The sequence below is a fragment of the Brassica oleracea genome, chromosome C4, assembly GCF_000695525.1.
Source record: "Brassica oleracea var. oleracea cultivar TO1000 chromosome C4, BOL, whole genome shotgun sequence".
Taxonomy (NCBI): domain Eukaryota; kingdom Viridiplantae; phylum Streptophyta; class Magnoliopsida; order Brassicales; family Brassicaceae; genus Brassica; species Brassica oleracea.
Window position 1 is genome coordinate 42,848,643 of NC_027751.1, and position 12,727 is coordinate 42,861,369.

The following is a 12,727-nucleotide window of genomic DNA, read 5'->3' on the forward strand; positions in this document are numbered from 1 at the left end:
AAATTCATAACACTTATCAGAAATGACTACAGAGCATAACTTACCCCATAACCGGCTGGAACATCGGGTATTTCTCCTTGTGAAGTTGTTGCAGCACTACTGATTCTCTGGTTCTTCTTGTAAGCTCCAAACAGTTTATGGATCTTTGAACGAACATTAGCCAACCTTCTCTTACAAGTAGATTGATCCAATAACCGAGAAACAATATTCTAAGAAGTGAAATTTGAGTCTTGGATCCAAAACTGCAGCAACTGCAAGGATATCACTGTATTCTTCCCAGTATTTCTCAAACTTGAGCTTCATACACTTCACCATTTCACAAATAACAGGATCAGAATAATTTGCATGAGCTCTCAACCAACACTCAATCTTCCAAATTTCATTGAAATACAAATTTGATGTTGGGTATGAGGAACCCGAAATCAAATTTGTAATCTCAGAAAATGGCTTCAACAACTCGCATATCACTTCTGCTCTCCTCCACTCAGAATAAGAGAGAAAACTCACAACTCGCATATCTATATATGTAGTTCGATTTTTGAATGATGCTAAATTTGCTTTTTTTTGTTAATAAATTTATTATTCAGCGTGTGCTTACATCTAAGACCATACCTCCATCACCCTCGACCTCGGTTCCCACTGTTTCAACACAGTTTTGAAACATTCTTTCCCTGCTTTATGATCCTCTAACGAACTTGACACTCTCCCTGGTTTTCTGCAAAGCTCCTCCAATCACTGCTAAGTCGTCTTGAACAATAATATTAAGGATATGTGCTGAACATCATACATGGAAGAACTCGCCACCGCAGACCAGATCTTTGTGCATCTGTCTCTTCATGATACTCTGCATGCTATCATTCAAAGAAGCGTTGTCTACAGTGAGACAGAAGACCTTCTTTTCCAGTCCCCACTCCTTCAGCAGCTCGACCAGCTTCATAGCAATGGCTATTCCAGAATGAGGCGGAGGAAAAGCGGTGAAAGCCAATATTTTAGCTTGCAAATTCCATTCAGCATCGATGTAATGCGCAGTCAAGCAGAGATATCCTTCGATGGTAATAGCCCTCCAGAGATCTGTTGTCAAACAAAACCTTCCAGGAAAATCATTTAAGATTTTCCTAAGTTTCTGCTTCTCACTTTCATAAATCTTCAACACATCAGAAGCTGCTGTGTTTTTGCTCCAATACTCAATACTAGAATTAGCATAACTAAAAGCCATTCTAATCCTCTTATACTCTACAAACTTGTAAGGAAGATCATGCTATATAATGGCCATAGCTATCATCTCACGAAACACCATCATATCCACAATCCTAGAACTACTTCTAGGTGTTCCAACAGCTTTTGGACATACCTTCATATGACGAGTCAGAGTTGAGGTTCCATTTCTACGAAGATTCAAGAAGTAAAACCTTCTACAAAGGTTGCATCTGATCTTAGTTGTACCATCAGACAGCCTTCCTCCAATTATAGTAAACTTTCTTCAGCACCTAGAGACTCTACGGTGTGATCTTGGTTGTGTGCCTTTGTTAGCCTCTGAGATCTCCATAACTTCATGATCCTTTATATCTTCATCCATCACATCATTCTGACCATCATCATTCAAGTCTATAGCTTTCATTTTCTGAAACAACAAAATATTTAAACAAATGTAAACCCACTTACGCTTTTTCTTTAAACAAACTTACAAGTACTACAAGTAAACTAAAAAAGTACAAGACTACTCAGTTTATAAGCGTAAGTAAACACAGAAACATGAACATAGAAACCCACAACTCATAACGAGACTGACTTATATATTGTGTTTCTAAGTCACAGACACAACCCACATGTTAAGAGAACATTTGTGAAGTTCTCCTCAATCACAAATGTTTTGCACATCATTTTAACAATGGCTGATTCCCTGAGAACTACAAACCACTTAAAAGCATACCGATGCACTGAACTCAATTTGAACGCTGCAAAAAGCTATTATCAAGAAACATAGTTACCCACTTTTTTAGAAAAAAAAGCTACCAAACTCAATATGAATGCTGCAAAAAGCAATTATCAAGAAACAGAGTCACCCACTTTTTTTAATAAAAAGCTACCAGTTTACAATAACACAAAAACTGCAGCTTCTTTAACAAGAGCAGAAACAAACAAACCTCAAGAAAGGTAAACTTTTCATAAATGAGAAGAGCTAAGAGAAAACACAGAAGCACAAGGTAAATAAATGGTTGAGAGCATTGCTTTAGTTTCAGTTATGAACACATAAAACCAACAGACTCATCACCTACATGAACACACAAAACCCACAGTTATCATAGGCTCATAGCATTGCTTCTTATGTTTTACAAAACTTAAAATGATCACACACAAAATAAAATATAAACGATACATATGTAGGTTAGTAGGTAGAGAAATCTAAACGATTCATCATCATCATCAGAGCAGGAGTAAAAACTTGAGATGAGATGAAGAGATAAACCGAGATCGAACGAGATACAAAACCCACAACACAAAACGTAGAGAAATCGCGAGGTCAGAGCTAAAATCGAATCATACATGAAATTGTAGAGAAATTGAGAACCTCGTTATAAGAAGATGACGCCTTTACAGAGAAGAGAACCTTCAATCAAAAACAAGATTTAGTTTAAAACTTATCTTCAATCAAAAACAAAGGAATGACGCCTTTACAGGGAATGATTCAAAACTTACCTTGATTCATCAACAAAGCAAGGAATGACTCGCGGAAGAGAAGAGGAGAAGACGTAAGGAGAAAAGAATCAATGGGTAAGTGATTCTACATCCACGGGAACATATGAAGTCAAGAACAACAGGCGTAAGCTAAGCCATCTGAGAATGAAGAAGAGAAATCGCGGAAGAGGAGAGAATCGGGGAAGAGGAGATCTGATTGATTTTTCCCAATTGTCTAAACCCTAGAAATTAAGTTTTTGGGCCAACCCATCACCCATTTGGTTTGGACCTGTTAGTCTATGGGTAAGCTGGTCTTTAACCCGATTGGACCATTAATTATCTGGGTATGACCATCACTCACCCATGTTTGGTTGGCATGAGGTACCCCATGGGTGGCCCAACCAATTGACACCCCTAAGAGTGGGTAAGGACCATGTTGCGCACTTCTTGCTCAACTTTCCCCAGCAAGAAGAGCATGCTATATGGCCGTTATCACACTTATATGCCAAACAAAAAAAAAGTCATTGTGAGAGGAGAAGTGGAGTTGAGGTAGAAAACAAATTGAGAAATGTAACCTGAAAGATGGGAATGGTGAGAGGTAGGGGTGTCAATTGGTTGGGCCACCCATGGGGTAACCCATTCCAACCAAACATGGGTGGGTGATGGTCATACCCAGATAATTAATGGTCCAATCGGGTTAAAGACCAACTTACCCATGGGCTAACAGGTCCAAACCAAATGGGTGATGGGTTGGCCCAAAAACTTAATTTCTAGGGTTTAGACAATTGGAAAAAAATCAATCAGATCTCCTTTTCCCCGATTCTCTCCTCTTCCGCGATTTCTCTTCTTCATTCTCAGATGGCTTAGCTTATGCCTGTTGTTCTTGTGTTCATATGTTCCCGTGGATGTAGAATCACTTACCCATTGATTCTTTTCTCCTTACGTCTTCTCCTCTTCTCTTCCGCGAGTCATTCCTTGCTTTATTGATGAATCAAGGTAAGTTTTGAATCATTCCATGTAAAGGCGTCATTCCTTTGTTTTTGATTGAAGATAAGTTTTAAACTAAATCTCGTTTTTGATTGAAGGTTCTCTTCTCTGTAAAGGCATCATCTGCTTATAACGAGGTTCTCAATTTCTCTACAATTTCAGGTATGATTCGATTTTAGCTCTGACCTCTCGATTCCTCTACGTTTTGTGTTGTGGGTTTTGTATCTCGTTCGATCTCGGTTTATCTCTTCATCTCATCTCAAGTTTTTACTCTTGGACCAAGAGTAATTGCGTTATTTGCCTCTAGTTCAAAGATTATGGAGATGACTTGTACTTTTGGTTAATATAATATCATCCGTAGGGCTGTTAATTTGACTATTTGACTTTGATACAAAGTTTTTGGTTGGTTTATGACATTCTAAATTGGTTTAATTAAGTACTGGATTATAGTTCCTCTGAGGCTTGTGAAGATGCATAAAGCATGTTTCTCTCTTATCTACCTAACCGAAGCATGGGTTATTCCATACATATGGTGATGATATCTTGGTCATATACACTTTTATTGAGTACCAGGCATTTCTCTGATTCTCTCAATCAGTAAACCAAACCTTTGTGTATGCAAACATGATTTAGCAACATAAGACTTTGCACTTCTATTGACAAATCGATTTAGTTTTATAAATTGTAAACTAACTCACTGCAAACAAGAGTTAGCAGCATGGCTTTTGCACCTCAACTGACGAATGGATTTGTTTGAAATTGTCAAAGTTGCGTATTATTTTGGTTTGTGGAATCAACAGTATACAAAACCCGAATGTAACACAACTCACAAAACTTGCCATTCTCTTTGTAATGCATCCCTTAGTGTATGTCTTTTGTTCGACTTTTGTATATAACTATGAGAAACTTTTATACAAGGGGTGGGTTAGTGATCTTTTCTGTATTTTTCAGATATAAGAGAAATCATTTAAAGTCGAGAAACATACCAATTTAACATTATTCAAATAATAAATTTATTAACAAAAAAAAGCAAATTTAGCATCATTCAAAAATCGAACTACATATATAGATATGCGAGTTGTGAGTTTTCTCTCTTATTCTGAGTGGAGGAGAGCAGAAGTGATATGCGAGTTGTTGAAGCCATTTCAGAGGATCATGAAGTTATAGAGATCTCAGAGGCTAACAAAGGCACACAACCAAGATCACGCCGTAGAGTCTCTAGGTGCTGGAGAAAGTTTACTATAATTGGAGGAAAGCTGTGTGATGGTACAACTAAGATCAGATGAAACCTTTGTAGAAGGTTTTACTTCTTGAATCTTCGTAGAAATGGAACCTCAACTCTGACTCGTCATATGAAGGTATGTCCAAAAGCTGCTGGAACACCTAGAAGTAGTTCTAGGATTGTGGATATGATGGTGTTTCGTGAGATGATAGCTATGGCCATTATAGAGCATGATCTTCCTTACAAGTTTGTAGAGTATAAGAGGATTAGAAAGGCTTTTAGTTATGCTAATTCTAGTATTTAGTATTGGAGCAGAAACACAGCAGCTTCTGACGTGTTGAAGATTTATGAAAGTGAGAAGCAGAAACTTAGAAAAATCTTAAATGATTTTCCTGGAAGGGTTTGTTTGACAACAGATCTCTGGAAGGCTATTACCATCGAAGGATATCTCTGCTTGACTGCGCATTACATCGATGTTGAATGGAATTTGCAAGCTAAAATATTGGCTTTCACCGCTTTTCCTCCGCCTCATTCTGGAATAGCCATTGCTATGAAGCTGGTCGAGCTGCTGAAGGAGTGGGGACTGGAAAAGAAGGTCTTCTGTCTCACTGTAGACAACGCTTCTTCGAATGATAGCATGCAGAGTATCATGAAGAGACAGATGCAGAAAGATCTGGTCTGCGGTGGAGAGTTCTTCCATGTACGATGTTCAACACACATCCTTAATCTTATTGTTCAAGACGGCTTAGCAGTGATTGGAGGAGCTTTGCAGAAAACCAGGGAGAGTGTCAAGTTCGTTAGAGGATCATAAAGCAGGGAAAGAATGTTTCAAAACTGTGTTGAAACAGTGGGAACCGAGGTCGAGGGTGATGAAGGTCTGGTCTTAGATGTAAGCACACGCTGGAATTCTACTTTCCTTATGCTTTCTAGAGCTATCAAGTTCAAAGCTGCACTAGGTAACTTGGCGGATGTAGAACCGAGTTATGTGTGTTTTCTCTCTTATTCTGAGTGGGGGAGAGCAGAAGTGATATGCGAGTTGTTGAAGCCATTTTCTGAGATTACAAATTTGATTTTGGGTTCCTCATACCCAACATCAAATTTGTATTTCAATGAAATTTGGCAGATTGAGTGTTGGTTGAGAGCTCATGCAAATTATTCTGATCCTGTTATTTGTGAAATGGTGAAGTGTATGAAGCTCAAGTTTGAGAAATACTGGGAAGAATACAGTGATATCCTTGCAGTTGCTGCAGTTTTGGATCCAAGACTCAAATTTCACTTCTTAGAATATTGTTTCTCGGTTTAGGATCAGCCTACTTGTAAGAGAAGGTTGGCTAATGTTCGTTCAAAGATCTATAAATTGTTTGGAGCTTACAAGAAGAACCAGAGAATCAGTAGTGCTGCAACAACTTCACAAGGAGAAATACCCGATGTTTCAGCCGGTTATGGGGTGAGTTATGCTATGTAGTCATTTCTGATAAGTGTTATGAATTTATGATATCATATATATGATGTTTAACCTGTTTTTCAGGGATTCTACGCCTTCTTTTCTCAGAAAGCTGTTGGTAGTGGCAAGTCTGCTCTCGACATATATTTGGATGAGCCATTGCTTGACATGGCCGCTTACAAGAAACTGAATGTGTTACGTTACTGGAGAGACAACTCAGCTCGGTTCAAAGAGTTGGCAACAATGGCACGAGAGGTTCTGAGTATACCCATAACAACCGTTGCTTCAGCATTGGTAGTAGAGTCCTTAACAAGTACCGGAACTGTCTTCTACCTACTAATGTCCAAGCCTTGGTCTGTACAAGAAACTGGTTAAAAGGGTTTCCAGAAATGGGTTAGTGTTGTTTATAATCTGTTCATATAATAAATTGCTTCAGAATCTTCATGAAATTTTTTTTTTGTAGGTGATGAGTCGGTTGAGAAGATAGAAGAGAAAGAAGAAGAGGATAAAGAGAAGGATAAAGAAGAAGAGAGTGGAGAGTCTATAGACTTGACTTGAGGTATGATCTCTACACTTTACTCGTTCAATATTGCAAGTAAAACTCATTTGAGTTTATAGTGTTGATGAGAAGATCATTTTGTGGTTGTATAATACAACTTGTATTAAGTATAAGAATCTGAGGTTGAATCTTCTTTTTTCTTTGTTGTTGCAGGCTGCAGAAGAAAGAAGAAGAGAGTGGAGACTGGAGAGTCTAGAAACTTAACGCGAGGTATTATCTTGTACTTAGCGTGAGTCTAGTGTACTTTTGGATAAGATATTGAAATGTTCATACTAGAGAACTCACTACCTCACACTGATTTTGTCATTGTTTACTTATTGAAGTAGCATCTGATCTTGATTTGTAGATGTGATCATTACATTTAATCTAATGTGATATTCTGATAGAAGTCTTTAGCATATTGTGTTTTTATATTGTCATTGTTTGAATCTAATGTGATTTATAGAAATGACGCTTCATAATACACAATGTTCTCCTTTTTCTCACTAGTGCTCTTGGCTATGTTGTTGTTCATTGTGGTTGCATTCAGTGTAAGAATCTGAGGTTGAATCTTCTTTTTTTCTTTGTTGTTGTAGGTTACAGATGAGAGTAGATAAAATCACAAAACTAGAATAAAGTGAATTCATAAACAAAGTTATCAAAAACTCAACCTTTTGAGATTATTTTACATCATATTTATTTTCAGATTTTTAAATGTTGTTTAAAATTTCAAAACTTTATTACTCAATTCAATGTTGGATATTTCTATCTCATTTTGATGTTATTTGATATTAAAATTGGGCTTACATTAAGTTTAACAGATTTGGGCTAATAGGTAATATTAAAATTTACTTATAAATAGGCGGGCTTGGGTTGTCCAACTGGGTGATGGATAAAATTGGGTTTGGGTGTTATTGGGTGTGGACTAAATATGGGTGTGGGTGTCTTGAGTCCAGGAAAAATAAATGCCCATTGGGCACACCCATTTGGGTGCAGTCCAACCCAACTGACAGCCCTACCCACTCTATCCCGCAACAGAGCTATGGAGCGGGTCCTCGAACTACTTAGAGTTCCATGTCCGAATGCTGGTTGCTCCGAGACTTTCGCTTTTGCTGAAACATCAACACATGTAAAGCACTGTCCTTTCACCCAACCTACTTGCCCTTTTACCAGCTGTGACTTTACTTGCTCCTTCAAGGATTTATATGAACACTGCGGATATGCTAAACACTGCGAGGACTCGTACATGTTTGAATGTGGGACGCCTGTGTTTATCCACCCCGTAAGTGGTAAGCGGGTTATTCTCAAGGAACAAACCACAGATGAAGGAGAAGGAGAAGTTGTGGTTGTGGAGTGTTTCGACACACCACAAGGCCGACTATTCCATGCTTGCTGTATTGGACCAGGAACAGCCAAGTTCTCCTACGATTTGCACATGTATTCATCTTCGGGTGATAGCTGCTTATTTCAGTCAAAACTCAAAAGAGTTCGTGAAGTGAGCAATGAACCACCCTGTAAACATGTTATGTTGGTTCATTCCTCCATGTGCCCTAACTACAAGTTTTATATTTGCATCAAGCAAGAGACTTATTAGGATCATGAAGAAGCTACTACTTCGTCCCTCATCAGCCGCACTGATGCGTAGGACCTTGAAAAGGAGCTTTTGACTGTTTGAATTTTTTCTTCTTTTTTTTTCTCTATCGGAACCCTCTACTCATGTTAATTAGATTTCCTCTCTAAATTATGTCGTCTAAACACTTGAAAATTAACGTTGAGCAAGAAGTGTGCAACATGCTCCTTACCCACTCTTTCCCGCAACAGAGCTATGGAGCGGGTTCTTGAACTACTTAGAGTTCCATGTCCGAATGCTGGTTGCTCCAAGATTGTCTCTTGTTCTGAAACTTTGGCCCATGTAAATCATTGTCCTTTCACCCAACGTACTTGCCCCTTTAGCAGCTGTGACTTTACTTGCTCCTTCAAGGATTTATATAAACACAGCGCTGCTAAACACAGCATTGCGGCACCACGCGCTGCTAAATTTGGCCTTTCCTTTTCCTTGAGCATGTTTAAATGTGGAACGCTCGTGTGTACGCATCTCTCAACGTATAAGAGGATCATTCTCAAGGAACAGACTACAGAAGGAGAAGGAGAAATTGTGGTTGTGGAGTGGTTCGACATGCCAGACGGTCGGATATTCTATGCCTACTGTATTGGACCAGGAGCAGACAAGTTCTCCTACCAACTGAAGCTATCTTTAGCTTCCGGTGATCACTTGTCGTTTAACTCAAACCTCCAAAGAGTCCGTGAAGTGAGCAATGAACCACCATGTTCACGCTATATGTTGGTTCCTTCATGTATGTTGCCTTACCGCAAGTGTGGTATATGCATTAAGCGGGAGACTCATTAGGATCATCAAGACGCTACTACTTTATTACTCGCGAACTGATGCTATTAACCACTGTATGTTTGTCCTCTAGTAGATGTCTATCTAATGTGTGATACGGATCCAAGTTCATGTTGTGTGAATTAAGTTAAATTTTATCCAAAATCGTTGTAACTGCTCTATACCAAACCAAATGAACATGTAATATAAGCTTCAGAGTTAAGACAAACATGTCGTCTTCTATCTCACATCGTTTTGGGATTAGGAGAGCGACTGAACATTTATAGTTGCAAGATAATATGACCTGGATGGTCTGCTGAATGAAAGGTGAAAAAACTATAAACATTATTATAAGATTCTTTCAGAGAAGAAAATGAAGTCGTTGTTAATCCACAATAACGGAGTCATCGCGGTGAATTTTCCGTTGGAACCGCCGTTATCGGTTATATAATTATATTATGCATATATTATTGGCACGGTTCGGTTAATCTAAACTGAACAATCCAATCCCATGGTTCACATATTCGGTTTAACTCAACCAAACCAAAATAACCGGTGCAGCTTATATGACCCAGACACCGAGTCTAATTTAGGGTACAATTAGCTTTCCATCCCCAACTTGGTCTTTTTTTCATCTGCATTCTCCATGGATATTGATGTCGGACCCGTTGATCCATCTGTCCTTTACGAACAAGAACTCCATGTTTCATCTGCTGTCTGGGAAGCACAGGTTCCTGTCCGAACTCCCTTTTATCTTTCAATTTTCAATTCTTAGTTTTTTTTTTTCGATTTCAAATATCTTCTCTTTCCTTCCCCTATAGGAACGAGGTCTCCTCCGTTGCCAAGAACACACTTCACTCCTCCATCAATGGAAACTCACCGACGAACAAACCAAGCTCGTCGACAAAGCAGGCTTCGGACTCTTCCGCCGAATCGGCCCAATGACACTAAACAACTCCTTAATCTCCGCTCTCGTCGAGCGGTGGAGAAGAGAAACCAACACATTCCATCTCGCTCTAGGAGAAACGACGATAACCCTCGACGAAGTATCCTTAGTCCTCGGCCTCCAGATCGATGGAGACCCCGTCGTTGGCTCCAAAGTAGGCGACGAGGCTGCGATGGACATGTGCGGTAGGCTCTTGGGGAAGCTCCCGTCTGCAGCCAACAAGGAAGTGAACTGCTCGAGGGTGAAGCTTAACTGGCTCAAGAGAACGTTCTCCGAGTGTCCTGAAGACGCTTCTTCTGACGTTGTGAAGTGTCACACTCGGGCTTATCTTTTGTATCTGATTGGGAGTACGATCTTCGCTACTACCGATGGCGATAAAGTGTCGGTGAAGTATTTGCCTTTGTTTGAGGATTTTGATCGAGCTGGGAGGTACGCTTGGGGTGCTGCCGCGTTGGCTTGTCTTTATCGTGCTCTTGGTAACGCGTCGCTTAAGTCTCAGAGTAATATTTGTGGATGCTTGACGCTGCTTCAGGTATGTTAGTTTTGCTGGTTTTAGTGTAGACTCATTTGAGTTTTTGGTTATATGATTGTTTCGCGTGTGTGTATGTGTAGTGTTGGAGTTATTTCCACTTGGATATTGGTAGACCGGAGAAATCCGAAGCGAGTTTCCCACTCGCTCTTTTGTGGAAAGGTAAAGGAAGTAGATCCAAAACTGATCTCTCTGAGTACCGGAGAGAGCTTGATGATCTAGATCCAACCAAGGTAACACCACCCTATCAGTTCATCCTTTAAGAATGTTTGTTGTTGGGGGCTGTAGACGATTTAGTAAAGATTTCAATTGTTTGGGGCTTGAAATTTTTTTTTTAACGAATTTGGGGGCCTGAGACCGATGTTTCATCAGGCTTGGCCCTGGACCGGCCCTGCTTGTGGTTGATTTTGAGTGTTGTGAAGATGCAGATCTGTTGGTGCCCATACGAAAGATATGAGAACATGATCCCTCCACATGTTAAAGCCAAGCTGAGTCTAGGAAGATCGAAGACGACTCTTGTATGCTTCGAGAAGATTGAGTTGCATTTCCCAGACAGGTGTTTGAGGCAGTTTGGGAAACGACAGCCGATACCTCAGAAAGTGAAACGCCGCGATAGGAAGAACCGGCGGCTTGATGACTTGGACACGTCGATGACTGCAGCGTGCGAGGAATGGGCTGAGCGTGGAGACCATATCGTGGACAGTTCTGGAGGTGGCAATGTGGTGGATGATGGAGCTTACATGGAGTGGTATGCTCGGATCAGTATCACCAAACTAAACAGAGAAGCGTTTCTCGAGAACCAAGTCATGAATATGGTAAGAAAAAAAGGACGAGTCATCTTGTATTTTGGAACTAGCGGAAGTTGATTTTGTATTTGGTTTTTGTGTAGATTGCTTGTATGAGAGAGTTTGAGGAAGCTGCTTCAGGGATTTCGATGGAGAGATTGTCTCCGGTAGAGAGGGAAGTGATGGAGAGTGTGAAGGATACGTTTTCTAGTAGTTTGACGTTTGGAGGATGGCAAGAGGTGGCGGTTAATAGTAGTTATGGAAAGCGCCGGCGTCGGAATGAACAAACTCCGACGATGAATAATGGTGGTGGCGGTAGTGATCTTTCATCTCTACTGCTTCAAAAGAATACATGAAGCTCTTTTGTTTTAGTTTACGTTTTCAACTTGTTGCAGTGTTTATGCATATATTATTGGGCACTAGGTGCGAAGACAATGACAACTTCTATTCAAATAGAATGACATGGTTTAACCTAAATTCAGACTGATATCACCTCTGGTCCTGATATGGTCCATGGTGTTATATTGTGATCTAAGATGAATGACAATGCTGGTACAAACTCATGAGTCATGAAGTTCATAAAGTTGAGAACAGTCGTTTCCAATTGTGGTTTCATTCTTCTCAATAATTTGAATCGCTGGTGGAAAATATTTTTCTTGTTGTTTTACTTTGGCATGTATTGAATTATATAGATATGGTAGTTGGCATATCCCCTCGACATTTCACACATGTTATCTCCACAATCAATCTCATCCAAAAAATGTAACTTGGCATATTAAAATGGGAAATCGGCCAAAAAAACACTGAACTTTGCGGGAATTGCCAAAAGAAACCTGGACATATGGGCTAGCCAATAAAATCCTGAACTTTTGTTGACTTTTCGGGTTTATTAAGAAACTTACGATTGACTGACCAGATAAACACACCGTTAACCGAGTTAACTGTTAATTAAGCGGACGTTAATTTTGGGTGTTAAAGTATACGACGTCGTTTCATCACTTTGTCTGATTAAAGACAAACGACGTCGTTTATATAGTTGTGTTATTAAAAATATGTGTTTCCTACGGCTCGAACTCGTGTACTCGGGTTTAATGGTAGGGGTTTTTGCCACTGAGCTAGTGGACTTTGCAATGGCTATACGAACACAATATCTTTTATTCTTCGAATCCGAGTTAAAGACAAATTAATGAAACGACGCGTTTTACATTAACTTTTTT

The 12,727-nt window shown here is 39.6% G+C and overlaps 3 protein-coding genes and 1 pseudogene across 4 annotated transcripts; 3 read left to right on the plus strand and 1 right to left on the minus strand.

Annotated features, from left to right (window-relative positions):
• Positions 1–1,618, minus strand: part of LOC106338951 — a 6,331-nt pseudogene extending 4,713 nt beyond the window's left edge.
• Positions 1,619–7,798: 6,180 nt separating this feature from the next.
• On the plus strand, positions 7,799–8,461 carry LOC106338952 (E3 ubiquitin-protein ligase SINA-like 7). The gene has a single exon (XM_013777807.1). It carries the CDS (start codon positions 7,799–7,801, stop codon positions 8,459–8,461), a length of 663 nt encoding a protein of 220 aa, XP_013633261.1.
• A 4-nt stretch (positions 8,462–8,465) lies between these two features.
• On the plus strand, positions 8,466–9,274 carry LOC106338954 (putative E3 ubiquitin-protein ligase SINA-like 9). Its single transcript, XM_013777808.1, has 2 exons — positions 8,466–8,473; positions 8,644–9,274. The coding sequence occupies exons 1-2, from the start codon at positions 8,466–8,468 to the stop codon at positions 9,272–9,274; spliced, it is 639 nt and encodes a 212-aa protein (XP_013633262.1).
• A 572-nt stretch (positions 9,275–9,846) lies between these two features.
• On the plus strand, positions 9,847–11,997 carry LOC106336929 (serine/threonine-protein phosphatase 7 long form homolog). 2 transcript variants are annotated; one of them, XM_013775910.1, is made up of 5 exons: positions 9,847–9,980; positions 10,072–10,728; positions 10,809–10,958; positions 11,148–11,540; positions 11,615–11,997. In XM_013775910.1, exons 1-5 carry the CDS (start codon positions 9,897–9,899, stop codon positions 11,864–11,866), a joined length of 1,536 nt encoding a protein of 511 aa, XP_013631364.1. In that variant the 5' UTR covers positions 9,847–9,896; the 3' UTR covers positions 11,867–11,997. The 2 variants fall into 2 exon arrangements, with proteins under 2 accessions (XP_013631364.1, XP_013631365.1); XM_013775911.1 differs by having other exon boundaries at positions 11,154–11,540.
• Positions 11,998–12,727: the final 730 nt, after the last annotated feature.